At 42.0% G+C, this 15,825-nt stretch overlaps 1 protein-coding gene across 1 annotated transcript; it reads left to right on the top strand.

Moving 5' to 3' along the window:
• The first annotated feature begins 15 nt into the window (after nt 1-15).
• bub1bb (BUB1 mitotic checkpoint serine/threonine kinase Bb) lies at nt 16-14,243 on the top strand. Its single transcript, XM_084310782.1, has 9 exons — nt 16-133; nt 394-564; nt 852-911; nt 1,044-1,188; nt 4,026-4,222; nt 4,862-5,028; nt 12,861-13,054; nt 13,409-13,509; nt 13,714-14,243. Exons 2-9 carry the CDS (start codon nt 416-418, stop codon nt 13,982-13,984), a joined length of 1,284 nt encoding a protein of 427 aa, XP_084166908.1. The 5' UTR covers nt 16-133; nt 394-415; the 3' UTR covers nt 13,985-14,243.
• The last annotated feature ends 1,582 nt before the right edge of the window (nt 14,244-15,825 follow it).

Here is a 15,825-nt window from a genome sequence, read left to right as displayed (position 1 = left end):
TCTCCGTTCAAAAAACAACTCCGTCCAGCAGCAGCAGCCATCTGGAAGAGAAGAAGCAGCCATCTGCAGCTCCCAGTTTGATCACAGTTCGACGACATTTGTAACTCTATATCCGCGAAAAGGCGAGAGAACGGTTTGTAAAGTACAAAACTATTGCGTAACCTTCATGTTTTCATAATTTTATATTCCAGTAACGAGGGGGGAAAAAAATCGAGCTAACGATAGCTAACATTATTATCTCGCTCTTGTCAGACTATTTTGCAGAGCCAGCCGAACCATTGACGTTGATTTTTCTCTATAATATTTTGTTATTATCAGATAGCCGGTTATGTCCTATTTCCTAACTGCTTATTCGTTACGATTGAGTGATTATGGCTTGTGCATGTGTGTTAGCTTCTAGTGGGCGTTTTGCACGATGGCAGAAGGAGGAGAAGAAGCAGAATGGGAGCTGTGCAAAGAGAATGTCCAGCCGCTGAGACGGGGCCGAGCCATGTCTGCTCTACACCAGGCCCTCAGTCAGCAGCAGGAGGGACTAAGCTCTGCCAACATCAACCAACGGAAACAGTAAGACCAAGGAGTTTAAACATTTGGATTCAGAGATCAGAGATGAGACAACAAGTCCTGATGTTTTCCTTTCAATTGAATGGCCTGTCACAGCAGTTATAGTACTCCTGATGAATTGAAAATGGGGGACCCTGATGTAAACAAGACAAGTCTTTCTCTGGTCTGCATCCCCTTAACAATTCTGTGTATTGAGCCGTACTGTATTGTATCCATTCTGCAACTGTTAATAAAGTTTTCAATCAATATTCTATCATTTGTATTGAATTTCCTTTTCTTTTCCCCCCAAGGGCCTTTGAGTCTGAACTGCGAATATATGAAGGAGATGATCCACTTGATGTTTGGTATCGGTAAGAGAATTTAATTTGTTGCTGTATAGATTATGATACTGGTAAAATAATATAATTGGCAAATTAGTCTGGGATTAAAGCTGCATAATTTCCTGTTCAGTGCAGCCTCACATGACTCTGTTTTTTGAACAGGTATATAATGTGGACAGAACAAACCTTCCCTCAGGGAGGCAAGGAGAGCAACCTGACCTTGCTGTTGGAGCGAGCTGTGAAGCGATTCACGGAAGAGAAAAAGTATCACGATGACATCCGTTATGTTGACCTCTGGATAAAATTTGTAAGTGATGTGAATGTTTTCTATTTTGATACTGTTGACATGTTTTGATGCAGTAAACATACAGTCATGGAAAGCAATTGTAAAATGGTTTTCCATGCCTAAAAAATTAGAGGAAAATAATACATGCCCTAAAGCAGGGGTGTCAAACTCATTTTCACAGAGGGCCACATCAGCATTATGGTTGCCCTCAAAGGGCCAAAGACCGTATAAATGTTAATGTAATGTAAAATAAATGTAGCTACTCATTTACATATTGTTAAACATGTTGTTTCTGTATTTATTACTTATTCAAGTTATACATATTGCATATGCATTTGCATAGATGTAAAAATATATGATAGCTTGTTATTTTAACAAATAATTTTAGTTTATCAGAACCCCATATTACTCCATCAATAAATGATCAAACCATTCAAGTAAATAACAAAGAAGAATATCATCAAATACAAGCTATGACATTAAGTTTGTTCAAAACCTTTTTGTCACAGTCAAGAGGGGCAGAACTAACACCTGTGAGCTGCAAAGAACACGTGGGACAGATGTAGCAGATGTTACAAGAAACAAATGGCTGCACACAACCTTGCAGAGGCCATACATCCAACTAATGGAAGATAGTTTAATTAACTTTAATTAACAGATTGCAGAATGAGTACAGTACAGCTCAATACACACAATTGTTAAGGGGATGCAGACCAGAGAAAGACTTTTGACTTGTTTACATCAGGGTCCCCCATTTTCAATTCGTAATGAAATTGCTATTGTGTCTGCATGAACACACAACTGTAACTGTACTCAAAAATAACAAAATAAGGGTTGTCTCAGTTCACAACTATATTGGTCAAGTTTTGGGTGGGACTTGTTTGCGTCCCTACAGCTTCTTATTCAATTGAGCGAGATGCTCGGTTATGTCACACAGCCAGCTTGCATCTGACAGTTCAGACAATATTTCTTCAACCCTTTGTTACCTATTCCGCCTCGATCTTTTTTGTATTTTGGGCTATACAATTGTCAAAGAATGTCTGAGGAGTAAGTGCTTTTGGCTTTTTTCCTTTGTTACTTCATCAATACCTCAGATGTTCAACACACATGAATGTGTAATAACTAAGGCTGTCAAAGCTTTATTAACGCATTAACCCACAATTATTTTAACACCGCTATTTTTTAACCCAGATTAATGTAACATTTTTTTTTTTTTTTTTAATATAACTAGAGCTCTTGGGGGGCCACATCAAATGACGTGGCGGGCCGCATTTGGCCCGCGGGCCGTGAGTTTGACACCTATGCCCTAAAGCATTTTGAAAGTGTCATGTAAATATTTGTATCTTAAACATCAAGTTTGGCTGCGTAGACCTTACTGTTTACCCCCCCAAAAAAATTCTGGTTTTTACACTACATTAACCTGTCGCTGACTGGTTGGTTTCCTTGCATACATCACCATCAAGGCCATTGATGGTAACTGGCCTTTCAACTGCTGCTCTCAAAAACTCTTCTGATTTCTTCATATTGTACCATTTTGTGGGGTCAAGCAAACCCTATACTCTATAATAGTAATCAACCAAGAATTTGAATGATACATTAATAATTAAATTACCTGCGTTTATTTATTTAACAGAAAATTTAAATTCATAAACAATTGCTACACATTGATGCAATATTTAGCCCCTTTCCTGGTAAGCTAGTGTGACCTGGTTGGTATCTATTGGATTCCTTGTGATCTCTAGTTTGGTAAGATACCTATATTTGCACTCTAGCCTTAAAATGTAGCATGCCAACATATTGCTTAACCCCTTTATTAGATTTATTTCACATCATAAATATATCAATACAGTCCGTATTAAGTAATGTTGTGTTTCTTTTTTAAATGTAGCAAAGAGTAAACTACACTACCCAGCTCACACCAGCCGCTGTCAAAGCTGCAGCCAGCTGACATAAAAATAAAAAAATATATATTGATGTGATTATATCTCACGGGTTGAACAAACTTGAACGTTATTGCCATAAAATACAGCGTATATTGTTTCTTTACCTCCCTGTGAACGTCTCTGGGGGGGGGGGGGGGGGAACATGTTGCAATCTGGTGAAAAATGGCAGGGCTATGGACATTATACAAAACTAACTGTACACAGTAGATTTCATTCACGGTCTTTGCTGCCCTGTAACGGGTACCTGGTGGTACTTAATCCAGATTCAACTCTGCCATTGGAAAGAGGAGGCCTGATCCATAGATGTATGGCTTGGCCATGATAATACGGTCATTTATAGACCCGATATTCTATATTCATATTTCAAATGGCATGTGTCCGGATGGCAAAATTCAGTACTGTATCTACAAAACTCCCTGTAAATCATCTGCCGTTTATTCATTTGCTTAGATTTTTTTTTCACGTCTGGTCAATGTTAGCATGGTGTTATTCACTGTCACAGATGGGACGGGGGGGATAAAATATATATTCTTCTTTGGTTCATTACAATTTACTCAAGCATAGTAACAGACACAATATTTATGACACTGGGAATACATACCCTTGAGGTCCATAGATGTCCCTAGATACCAAGAACATGCAAATGGACCTTGTAGAAGTGGAGCAATCTTCCATTTACTTGGGTATGTACTTTTAGGCAAATTAAGAGGTTAACCATGGAGTTCAATTTAAAACCAGCAACCTTTCAGGCATGCCCGCTTCTCTAACCTTTAGGCTACCACTGCCCCATAGATGCTGACAAATGTTAGGTGTGGAAATTGTGCTACATGCCATGGAATAGTTAGTGATTTGCGATAGACGTGTAGGGGGCCGCCCTGTTGATGTGCAGTTGTACGTTGTGTCTCTCCCCACCAGGCGGAGAACTGCCCAGACCCCCTGGATGTCTACAGCTACATGCAGGCCCAGGGAGTAGGTGTGACGCAGGCGTCCTTCTACATCGCCTGGTCAGAGGAATATGAAAAACTGGGCAACAACCGCAAGGCGGACATGGTCTACCAGGAAGGCTACAAGAAGTGTGCTGAACCGCAAGAGAAGCTCTTACAGTTTCACAAGTATGGAGATCACTCAGATCAGTGATGAGCATAAAGGGTTACTGTGATATTTTAAATGTTAGCCAGTAAATGACCGTCACCAGGCATCTGTCACAATGCAGAGGGAGAATTTCTGTATTACTGGAAAAACATCACGGTAGTATTTTATATATATATAATTTTATTTGGTTCTCCAATTTAGTTGTTGTGCCAATTCCCTGTGTGTGTCCTGGTCATTGCGCTATCCTCTGTCGGTTTGGGGAGGTTGTAGATGACCACATGTCTCCTCCGATACACGTGGAGTCGCCAGCCGCTTCTTTTCACTGCCAGTTGTGTTTGTTGGAATGTCTGACCACGCCAGAAGTACCGCTACCACGAATTTAACCCGGGTCTCTGCTGTGGCAGGCAGCGCTTTTACCTCTACACTACTCTCAGACACCCCATGTTAAAAAAAAAATTGCATTCCTCATTCAAACCGAGTGGCACCGTTAGCCGCAAGCTAACAAGGTCCCTTTGTTCCTGTGAAGAATGCGTGCAGGCCATTTAAAGTCGAATATTTTTTCTCACAATGTGACGAAGTGTCTGAAGAAAAATAAAGATTCTAAATGTTATGGCCAACCATGCCATTTCCCAGCCTAACCCCTGCGTTTCCCTTCTCAGGGCTTTGCAGGCGCGTGTGACCCGGCAGGTGATGACCAACATGGGGGAGGAAGACAGCGACGAAGAGACCAAACAGCCCGAGAGAGTCTCTCTGGTGGAACTCAAACACAGAGGGAAGAAAAAGGCCATCGCACCTGTCAATAGGATTGGGGCTGCTATACTCGGCAGTAAGTACATACTAGACTAGAGTCCGGCAGATGCATGTATATCTGTGCATTGTAGGGCTGTCTTAAATACTTCGAAGCTTCGAAGCTTCGTTTGATGGCATGAGCTTCGAACATTAAAAAAAGAAAAAATGGAAGTGTAAATAATTTTTTTTTTGCCTCAAATGCATGTACACGACGGCGACGCCACACAAATGACTAATGTGTTACCAAGTTGGCTAATTTAATTGTAATCATCTGCTTTTGTAGGTGCATTGTCTGATATAATTATAAATTATAAATTAAATATAATATAATTGTTTGCTTGATAGACGAAGGTTGCAACATAATTATGTAATGTCATGTCGTTGGCTGTGAGAGCAGCCCCACTGCACCCAGGCAGCGCAGCCGAGTGAAACCTTGTTGGCCGCGTCACAGTCACGAAAGGGGCTACTTAATTAATCCAATCCACTTTATTTATAGAGCACATTTAAAAACAACAAAGTTTACCAAAGTGCTGTACAAGTCCCACAACATAAGATACAAAAAAAGCTTCTCGAAGCTTCGAATTAAAATCGAAGCTCGGCCCCGAAGCTTCGATTGCCAAAAAAAGCTTTGAAGGTCAGCCCTAGTGCATTGTCTCAAGATTCAATCATTTATTTTGGCTACGAGTAACAAGTACGATGGAATGCTTACTCCCTGCAAGAATACTGTGAAAGGAAAAATAACATGACTTTCCCATAACCACCCATTTTTTTCTAGTAGCCTACACGTGTAGGGGCGGGGCAAACATTGACCAATGAAAGCAGATCTCCCCACATTATTCCTATTACTATTGGGTGGAATAAATCTCAAAAGTTCCTTGACACCTCCCATATGTCTCTATGACAAACGGTTCATGAGATATGAAAGGGTGAGGGCTTATTCCATTTATTTCAGTGATTACGAATGAATTTGTAAATGTTTTTAATGCATAGGTATATCAATGATAATGGGTTCACTATGGCATGATGTAAACGGGTGCCAGAGAGCTTATTACCAGCAGACCTGTGTAGTATCGCCCTCTTGCATTCAAAAGGTGTAAGTTCATACTGAATATCTATTTCAATGGACAATGATGGAAATTAATTCAAATGAAATACTTGTCTTTGACCAATCTGACAAATATTCCAGAATCCATGCCCCTGTCCTACTGTCAGCCTATAATGAGCAACGTTTCATCAGCCTTGTAGTTTGCGAGATTAGCTAGCTACAGACAGACTCCCAGTCGCACCCAACTGATTACATGATCTCCCCCTGGACCTCCACCTGGTGGAGATAACATAGTATGCAGTATAGTCTACAGTTGCTAAGAATGCAGCTGAGTTGTTGTGCATGGTACAAATTCAGGTTATGAGTTGGGTGTGTTCAGTAGGTGCACAACCCGTGGGAAGAATCTGTTCTTGAACCTGCTGGTCCTGGTTTGGATGCTGCTGGACCACAGTGGAGAGAACAGTTCATACCCAGTCTCACTGGGTTCTCAGTAGGGAACAGTTCATACCCAGTCTGACTGGGTTCTCACTCAGTAAGGAACAGTTCATACCCAGTGTGACTGGGTCTCAGTGGAGAGAACAGTTCATATCCAGTGTGACTGGGTCTCTGTGGAGAGAACAGTTCGTACCCAGGGTGACTGAGGTCTCAGTAGAGAACAGTTCATACCCAGTGTGACTGGGTCTCAGGCCCTGTCCACACGAACGCAGGGTTTTATGTAACCGTCATTTAATGTGCGCAGTTGCACTGTTCGTCCACACGCATCCGGGTTTTTGGAACAGTGCATCCACGCTCATTTAAAACCGGAGTCCAGGGTGAAGTTTTTGGCGCATCCCGGTTTCAGTGGCTGCGTGTGGACATAGTAACCGATATTATTTCCAGTGTTTATGGTAGAGCTGTCGCAAGTAGCGTTATATGAAAATGATTGTAACAAACGATATCGGGGGTCCCTGATGTAAACAAGGCGAAAGTATTTTTCTGGTCTGCATCCCCTTAACACATTGGGGACGAAGCACGGATATATCTGGCTTTCAAATCCATGCGTTGTGGACAGAATCACGGAGATATCCGTGGGAAGTTGTTATTGCTTTTATTCCATTTTAATAACCTGTTCAAGGTCGCCGAGCGGCACTGCAGATCTTTCCTACTCTATGAATTCGACAATGTGCAATACCGGCCAGATCCTCTTAGGGGCGATATCGCGCTACTGCAATGTGCCCTGTGGTCGATGTAGCTTGGATTACGTTTCGAATTGCAGATTTCACCATGCAATAAGGGGATTTATCATCAGCCAATGGACATATCGATCTACCAGATGGCGATCGATAACAGGGAAATGCTCAGCGGGATCCCATCGGCTCATGGTAAGATCTTTTTCACGTAAATTACAGCCCGATCAGAGCTTGCTATGATACTCAACCAGCCGACCAGCGTATGTGGCTACTTAGACGAACACGGCTATTGGTAATCAATAATAATAAACTACGTCCCCGTCCCCGTCCCCTTCATGCATACATGCTTTGGGATCGTCCGGATCATATGCAGTTTGAGTTATTTCTGTAGCATCTGTAAAATGGAAATGCCATTGGATATAACGTTGGCAGCTATTAGCTCTATAACTAGCCTAGAAAATATACTAGCCCAAATCCGCTATAAAGCTTATATTCACGGCGCTATAAAATGAGAACCTATTGATGCATTTTTTTTTCTTTAAGCCATTTTGAAGGGACGGTTTATGCACTCAATTGACAATGAGAATGGACAGATAGCAATACTATAGATTTAGCTGTACAAAAAGCCACACGTTTGTTTACAAAAGCTGGTCCTCAACCATTATATTAGACGGGCCCCAGTGGCCGCGAAAGTGTTAACCCATTGACTGCCAGCCATTGTACCCATCAATATAGCCAGTCTGCCACCGTTGAAAGCCTATGGAGATGTTTAGGCATAACAAAAAATATTGTTTGTTTCCTGTTGGTTGTCAGTTAAGGCCATGGGTAGGTAGGGAATTTATTTTATTTAATTTTTTATTTTATTCTTTCCCACGGCGACAACAACATGGATGCATGTACTCTGCCAGCATGTTTAATATCCATAATACTAAAGGTTTGACTAAGATTTCTATGAAACTTTATTAAAAAAAAATAGTATTTTTTTCTTTTTTTTTTTATAATTTTTTCCAAAACTCATAAAATATATTTGGTCGCACCTAAATTGGCAGGGTCGGTCGGCAACCGGAAACAAACCATTGTTTTTTTTTAGGCCTTACCTTCTTTGCAGGGCTATAACTTTTTTAATTTGATTGACATTACTATGGCCCATTCAACATCGATTATCTATCGTTCCGGATGTGGGAATGTTATATTTTTTCATACATTGTTGTGTTAATACCGTCTTGAATATAAGTGTGTTTATAAGCTTTTCTGCTGTAATTCCAAAAACGCTAGTTATAGGCCCAAACGCATATGATAGATTATCGATTGCCGTTTCTTTCCTATACACGCTATATAAAAAAATTCAAATGTATATGATCGGTATACATTATGCTTCGTCATGCGTGGAGGAAAGGAGCGGGGGTCGTCTATAATTCCTTTATCGTCAGTAACGGCTTTATGTAGTATGGGTTGATATATTGATCAGACTGGTCGTCTATAATTCCTTTATCGTCCGTAACGGCTTTATGTAGTATGGGTTGATATATTGATCAGACTGTTTGCAAACAATCGGCTGAAAATAACGTTACTGTCCTCTTACCGATGAGACTGGAAGAAAAAGATCCCAATTATTTGACACCGATCGCTTGGGATGGGAATCGAAAACCGGTTCCCGTTGGAGCCGGTTCCTAATTATCCGATTAGCCGATATCCTGGAATCGCATGCCTCCGTGACTATCGATTCCCTTATCGCTGCCAGGTTTTTCCTACAGTTACGCATAACGTTGGCGCCACGCATGTAGCCATGGCAGACTATTTGATTCCTTAAGGCAGGGGTCGCCAATTAGGTTTTGCCGCGGGCCAGATTTTCCCCAAGCCGTTCCTTCGCGGGCCAGGATCAAAAACAATGGCTAATTTAATATACTGATATTGAAAAAAGACACGTTTTTCTCTGGTCTGCATCCCCCCAACAACCGTGTGCACTGCGCCGCACTGCACTGCACCCACTCTGCAATCCGCCAAACAAAGTTCTCACTCATCCATTCATTCATGAACAGCTCTCAGCTGTTGCAGATCAGCTTAACAATTGTGTGTATTGCGCCGTACTGTATTGTACCCATTCTGCAATCTGTTAAATAAAGTTTTCATTCATTCATTCATGAACAGCAGATCAGCTGTTGCAGATCACCGCGGCGGGTGATGAACAGATCAGAAGACAGAATGCATGAAAACACGACTCACCATACCTTGTTTGTTGTTCAGTCCTCCAAAATCCCTGCTAATGTTTGAAACATGTCACATATCCACTCGCCGCCCTCCAATTCCAGATTGGCGTTGAATGCAGCTACTTTATCTGCCAACTTGAACACAGTTGTAATAACAACCATTGCCTCGTTGTTGTTGTCGCCACATATTATGCAGAGAGGACGTCGGCTCGGCACGCAAGAATCACCGACCTGTTGCAATAAACCCGTATTTTAAGTATGGCTCCTGTTTATTAAAAGAAGCGTTATATTTCCCTGTTGCATTTCCCTATCCAAAGATGTTTGTTTTGTTTTTTAACACATTTTGTTACTAGCTCCATCTCCACCGTAAGCCAGGAAGTACCGTGCAACATACAAACATGTCCGTGTAGCAACACAAGCCAATACCTTACAGACAGGGGCCCGGGGAGGGAGCTGTGTGTGTCTCTGAAAGACCAGAGACGGAGGAGTTAGAGGAATAACGACCTGTTGAATGCAACTACGGTTCAATAGATTAAATTAGTTTAAGATATTGAACTGTAGTTACATTCAACAGGTCGTTATTCAATAGATTAAATTTGTTTAAGAATAAAAAAATAAATACATTTGAAGAGAATCTCAAATACATTATTTTATTTAAGTGTAGGCTATAGTTAATTTTTTTTTATTTTTTACAGTTTTTGTATTTTTCTGACATGGGGGCTCAACAATAAATGACAATCAGAAATGTCAAGTTGCATGTTGTTATTCTAACCAGCTTAGTTCTGTTGCATTTCCAATTTATTTATTCAAATTATAAAGTGATCAGGAATCGATAAGGGAATCGATAAAGAATCGGATCGATAAGCAGAATCTATAATGGAATCGTATCGATAAAATCTTTCAATTCCCATCCCTACCGATCGCCTAGATCCATTTCCGGTTTGTATGGCGGAATAAACGTCGAAATCATATCGATTATTGCGTTATGGAAGCGATCCAAATGCACGCCAGTGTTTGTCTGTAGTCCCGTAGCAAGATATTACTGCCGGAGGGATTTCCTCGACGCACCGATCACAACTTCCGGTTTTGAGAGTGTAACTCGCCCTACCATCCACCAGGCGGCGGTATTGAGGCGTTGCAATGAAAATGAAATATTGATTTAAAAAACGGCGTACGACGTTGTTGGCGTTCAACGCATGGCGGGAAAACACGTCGCAAGCCGTTTTTGGCGACCAATGTGTTAACAATTGTTTGTATTGCCGTATTGTATTGTGCAATCTGTTAAATAAAGTTTTCATTCTACTAGCATTAACGTTACTAGTGCAATCAATAGCGAGCGATATAACAATATTAACCAGACTGCTATATCAACAATGTTTGTGTCCAGCAAGCTCCCCATGTGTAACGTTATTAAGCATTCACTTATGTTGGAAATGACAATTATTAATTAATGACGTGATGATTAAAGTATTTCCACTCTTATTCCACGATACCAGCGCCTCACCAGCTAATCACACGTAAGTCAACAAAACCAGCAATCTTTGTACGCTATGTAGCCTACGCTAGCCGCAATGCTAACTATTATAATGGCAAATCCCAATCACATTAGCACGTAAGCTAACAAAATCAGTGATTCTTTTGTGAGACTAAACTCTCCGCTCTTGGTGGTAAATTGTGTTGATGTTGGTTTTGTTTCATCAGCAAATGAGGCAGAACAGTGTTTGTTTATTGCACTTTGTGCTTGCTGCAAACAAATAATGAATGCTATAATGTGCATGTTCAAGCGAGGCAGTTTAAAGATGGCAGGTTTCTGTTTTGTTACTAACTGGACGTTCCCCGTGTAGCGCAATGCTAACGTAGTGACGCGTTCAACCCTTCTGATTGGTTGAAATGGCCTTCATGTTTGAACTACATCGCCACCTATTGCTTTGGCATTGTACTACATGTATATTACATCAGTTTTACAGTTGCCGTGAGTATGTGGTTATTTTTTTAAACCACCCGTGTGTACGGAGGTTTATTTTTTCTTTTTTAAACCTCGTTGTCAAAAAATACCCGTGATCGTGTGGACTGGGCCTCAGTAGAGAACAGTTCATACCCAGTGTGACTGGGTCTCATTAGAGAACAGTTCATATTCATACCCAGTGTGACTGGGTCTCATTAGAGAACAGTTCATACCCAGTGTGACTGGGTCTCATTAGAGAACAGTTCACACCCAGGCATGGCTGGTCGGGAACATCTCCTCAATGGGTGCGAGTGATCTTTTCGACTGTCTTCACGACACTCCTGTCCTGGTCTGCAGCGCGTCGCCATATTGCATGGTGACACCACCTGTCAGGATACCGTCTAGGGTGCCTCGATAAAAAATTGACAAGCCACTCTGTGTCGATGCCGCATTTCTCTGGCACCATAGAGGTGCTGTTATGCCTTCTTCAGCATGGCCTCAATAAAAATGTACAAGCCACTGTGTCGATGCTGCATTTTCTCTGGCAGCGTAAAGGCACTGGTGTGCCTTCTCCAGCATGGCCTCGTGGTTCCAGGCCAAGTCGTCTGATCTGCAGTCCAGGGAAGCGTAAGCAACTGACCACTTCCACCAGTGTCACGTTGATGTGTACAATGGCTCATCATCCACGATGATCTCCTTAGCCTTGCTGATATTCTGGGTGATCTCATCTCCGTACTTTGTCTCATCGTCGTTGCTTATCGGGGCAATTACTGTGATGTCATTCTGCACACTTTATGATGGCTTGTGCCGCCTATATTTCACAGATAATTCACACATAAACTTGTCACAAAGAAATAGTTTTAGCGTAATTGGTCTACATCTTAAGATGGACATGTATTATACACTACTAGACCATGGAGAGGGAGAAAAGGACAATTCTCTGCAAAAACTCAGGAGTGTCTGCAATTGTGTTGCTAGGGAACAGCTTGGACTGAAGTGTTTGCTAATTTCAGTAACTGACAACAGTGACAGGAAATCAACTGTAGTCTATTTAGAAAGTTTATGTTACGTCAAGTTGAGACCGTCTGTATGTGTGTTTTAAGAATTCTGTTTCTATCAAGATGGGCCTATGGTCATTTGCTAAGTAACTATATGTATTCCGTGTTCGAATAATAGGCTTGCTTCACCATTGATGATACTTTCAAAGGAGGTGTCTTGCACATAGCTTTCTTAAGAAAATCTTAATTGGCAGGTAGACTGAGGATACATTTTATGTATGGAACCCAAAATCTCTTATCGGTCAAGCCTTAGTACATGAACAATATAACCAGGCAGGCTGCAGTATGGCAATGGCATTCAGTACTCTCCCAACAATTCATGTGAAAATACCTCTTTGTGTTTAACTTGGAAATGATTATTCAATACACTCCAACAGCAGCAGATGTAACCACCAATCGAGCTTTGGCAAGCAATGGATTGTTTAACCCGTTTGATTGTTGACAGGCAATTCCAGAGGTTTGCAGTCACAAGGAGTTCCTGCCCCCGGTAGTTCTAAGAACAGCTGCCTTGTGATCTTCGACGAGAGCAAAGCGCCCAGCGCAGAGTCTTCGGGACCTAAGTTGGATACCTGGATGGCCCCTCCCCCATCAAGGGCAAAGGAGAACGAGCAGAAGCCTGAGAAATGGTGCGATGTCAAGGTATGAGAGAACAAGCCTCTTGGTTTTTTGGGGGGGATTTGGAACGCTACTACTGTCATATTACGTGCTGTATAAACTATTTAGGGATTTTATATCTTTATGTATCCCTTTTGAGAAATACACTTTTTTACCAAGGGAGGTTAGAGTGCAGGTTCAGCCATTTATGGCTCCCCTGCAGCGACGATGGGTTCACGTGCCTTATTCAAGGACACTTCAACAGGGTCGGGCACATTGGTGAACTGTTGGTTACATGGTTCTCTTTATATGGTGTATCGGCTGTTGAAAATATGTGTGTTGAAAACTAATGTAAATGTAGCCAATCTGAACATATTTTGTGTGGGTCTTCTGTTGTAGATGCCCCAGAGGTCCAGATTTGGTCATACCGTTATGGCCCCGCCCACTCCCAAGCCGACCTTCCAGCCATTTGTCGAGGAGTCGGACCAGCCTCCAACAATGTGAGTGACTCCAACAATCGCATCTTGATTTACATAAAGAAATTCCAGTTTCTTGTGAGTAACTCACGGAAAACAACACATCCCCTTGTCTTTGTGGCTAAAAGCAACCCCTGGGGGGGGGGGGTGTTGCAGACACGTTTTCAACATTCTCAAGCTGTGTTCTCTCTGTTTCTTCTCGTCCTTTTCGACGTCTCCTTCCTCCAGGACTCCGTGTAAGATCAACCCGGCGGTGAACACGGTCTTATCGGCACGCAAACCCTGCAGAGGAGAAACTCCCCTGAAGAGGCTCCAGGAGCAGCAGCACGAGGAAGAAGGAGGCAAAGAACAGATGATGTACTGCAAGGAGCTGCTGTTCAGCGGCGCCTCAGAGTTCTGCTTTGAGGAGCTACGGGCCGAGCGCTACCGTCAAAAGATGGTCCAAGGGTCAGAGGACAAGTGCCAAAAGGACCAAGCTGGCGCTGGTGCAGCGACCTGATGCGATTCTGCCAAGACTTTTATTATACTGTACATTGGGTTAGGAATGCTCCGATCAGGGTTTTTGGGACCTGTCATGGATCGCTGCGAGCATGTAGCTACGTGGGAAAAAAAGCTATTACACTGTGTGGCAGCTACCAACACAAGCTCCCCAGCCAGCTAGCTCATTGCTGGGGCCTTGAGTGTTGACGTTTCATCTATGGCTGGGCTAGCCCTCTTTCGTGACTGTGATGCACCGAGTGAAACCACAGTCACTTCCTAGCCCATAGCAAACCAACCTATGTTGACCATGAAGGACTGGTTCTGCCCGAACCGTTCGTTATACAAGTATCACAGAGAAATTTCAAAGGTACTCACAGTTGCACAAGGGTTTCGGACAAAAATACGTAATGGTTTGAAAGCTCGGCGTTGCTAATAAACATTTTAAATATTTTTTATAAACTGGTCAACACTGCTCAAAACGGCTTGATTTCCGTATTTGGCTGCCTGGTGCGCCTGCGCTGTGCATCATGCACCCAATGCCGGAAATAATGCAGTGTTGACCAGTTTATAAAAAATATTTTAAATGTTTATTAGCAACACCGAGCTTTCAAACCATCATGTATTTTTGTCCGAAACCCTCGTGCAACTGCGAGTACCTTTTGAAATTTCTCTGTGATACTTGTATAACGAACGGTTCGGGCAGAACGAGTCCTTCATGGTCAACATAGGTTGGTTTGCTATGGGCTAGGAAGTGACTGTGGTTTCACTCTGCATCAGTCACGAGAGGGGCTAGGGCTGGGCGATATGGCCAAACATTTTATCGTGATAAAATTTTTCATATCACTCGATATCGTTAATTATCTCTATACATGAAATAATTATTTCTGTCAATTTTAAAGGCTATTTTTGCTGCTGAAGAAACCAGAAGGTTAATTGTGGTTCAGAATATTCTTTGTCAGTACATGACAAACTAGGCCTACTTGCCAAACCACAAATCTGAGGTAGAACATGAACACGAACTGTATAACAATAAAACCTTTATAACTGGCATTAATAATGAAAGAAAAAAAGTATTGACCGTTTCATATTTGTATAGAGGAAAAATATATTGCGATAATAAAATTTCTTCGTATTCCTGCTATCAAAAAACACTCACTAATTTCCTCCTCATTGCTAATTGCACACTATCCACTAATCTAATATGTATTTGCGTGACACTTCACAAACGCAATGCTATTTATTCATGTATGCTTGCTTTTCTTCTTCCCTTTTTTTATCGATTTTTATTCCATCGCCCGTTTTATAGTTCCTCCTCGTCGAATCGGATATTGTTCTCTGTGACTGCGGCGTCGGGAGGGGGAAGGTGTCGAGAGGCACGATGATTCAATTTGTATCGTGTCTGCGTCTTGGTGAAATCCCCTCCGGGCCACTGTGGCATTGCTGTTCAATAAACTTGCAGAATTGGCTGATGATGACCGGGTATGACCCTTATTTCTTGATGATGCTGGAGGCCGTTGTGTTAACGCACGGTCAGCAGGGGGCGTGCAAGAGAACGCACGGGATGCAGTGAGATCCAGAGTAACACAGCCTGTTGTTGGTCGTCACCCTGGTAATGTTAGAATTACCGACGGGGGGTAAATGGAATGTATCTGGATTTAAAAAAAAATTGTATCGGTTATTTGATGAGGAAACCATCTACAGTCAAAATGATCATAAACTGCAATATTGCCACCAGCGCTAGTCCAAATGGAAAATGATAGTGTCCTGTGTAGGTTTCTCCAGAGAGCCCAGCTGAGTACGGCAGTGAGAGTACTAGTCCTAATCTACTGTGATGATGAGATCTAATTCACACACACTTTG

The sequence above is a fragment of the Notolepis coatsorum genome (genome assembly GCF_963971535.1).
Source record: "Notolepis coatsorum genome assembly, chromosome: 3".
NCBI lineage: Eukaryota > Metazoa > Chordata > Actinopteri > Aulopiformes > Paralepididae > Notolepis > Notolepis coatsorum.
This window is presented reverse-complemented; position numbering and strand designations above follow the sequence as displayed.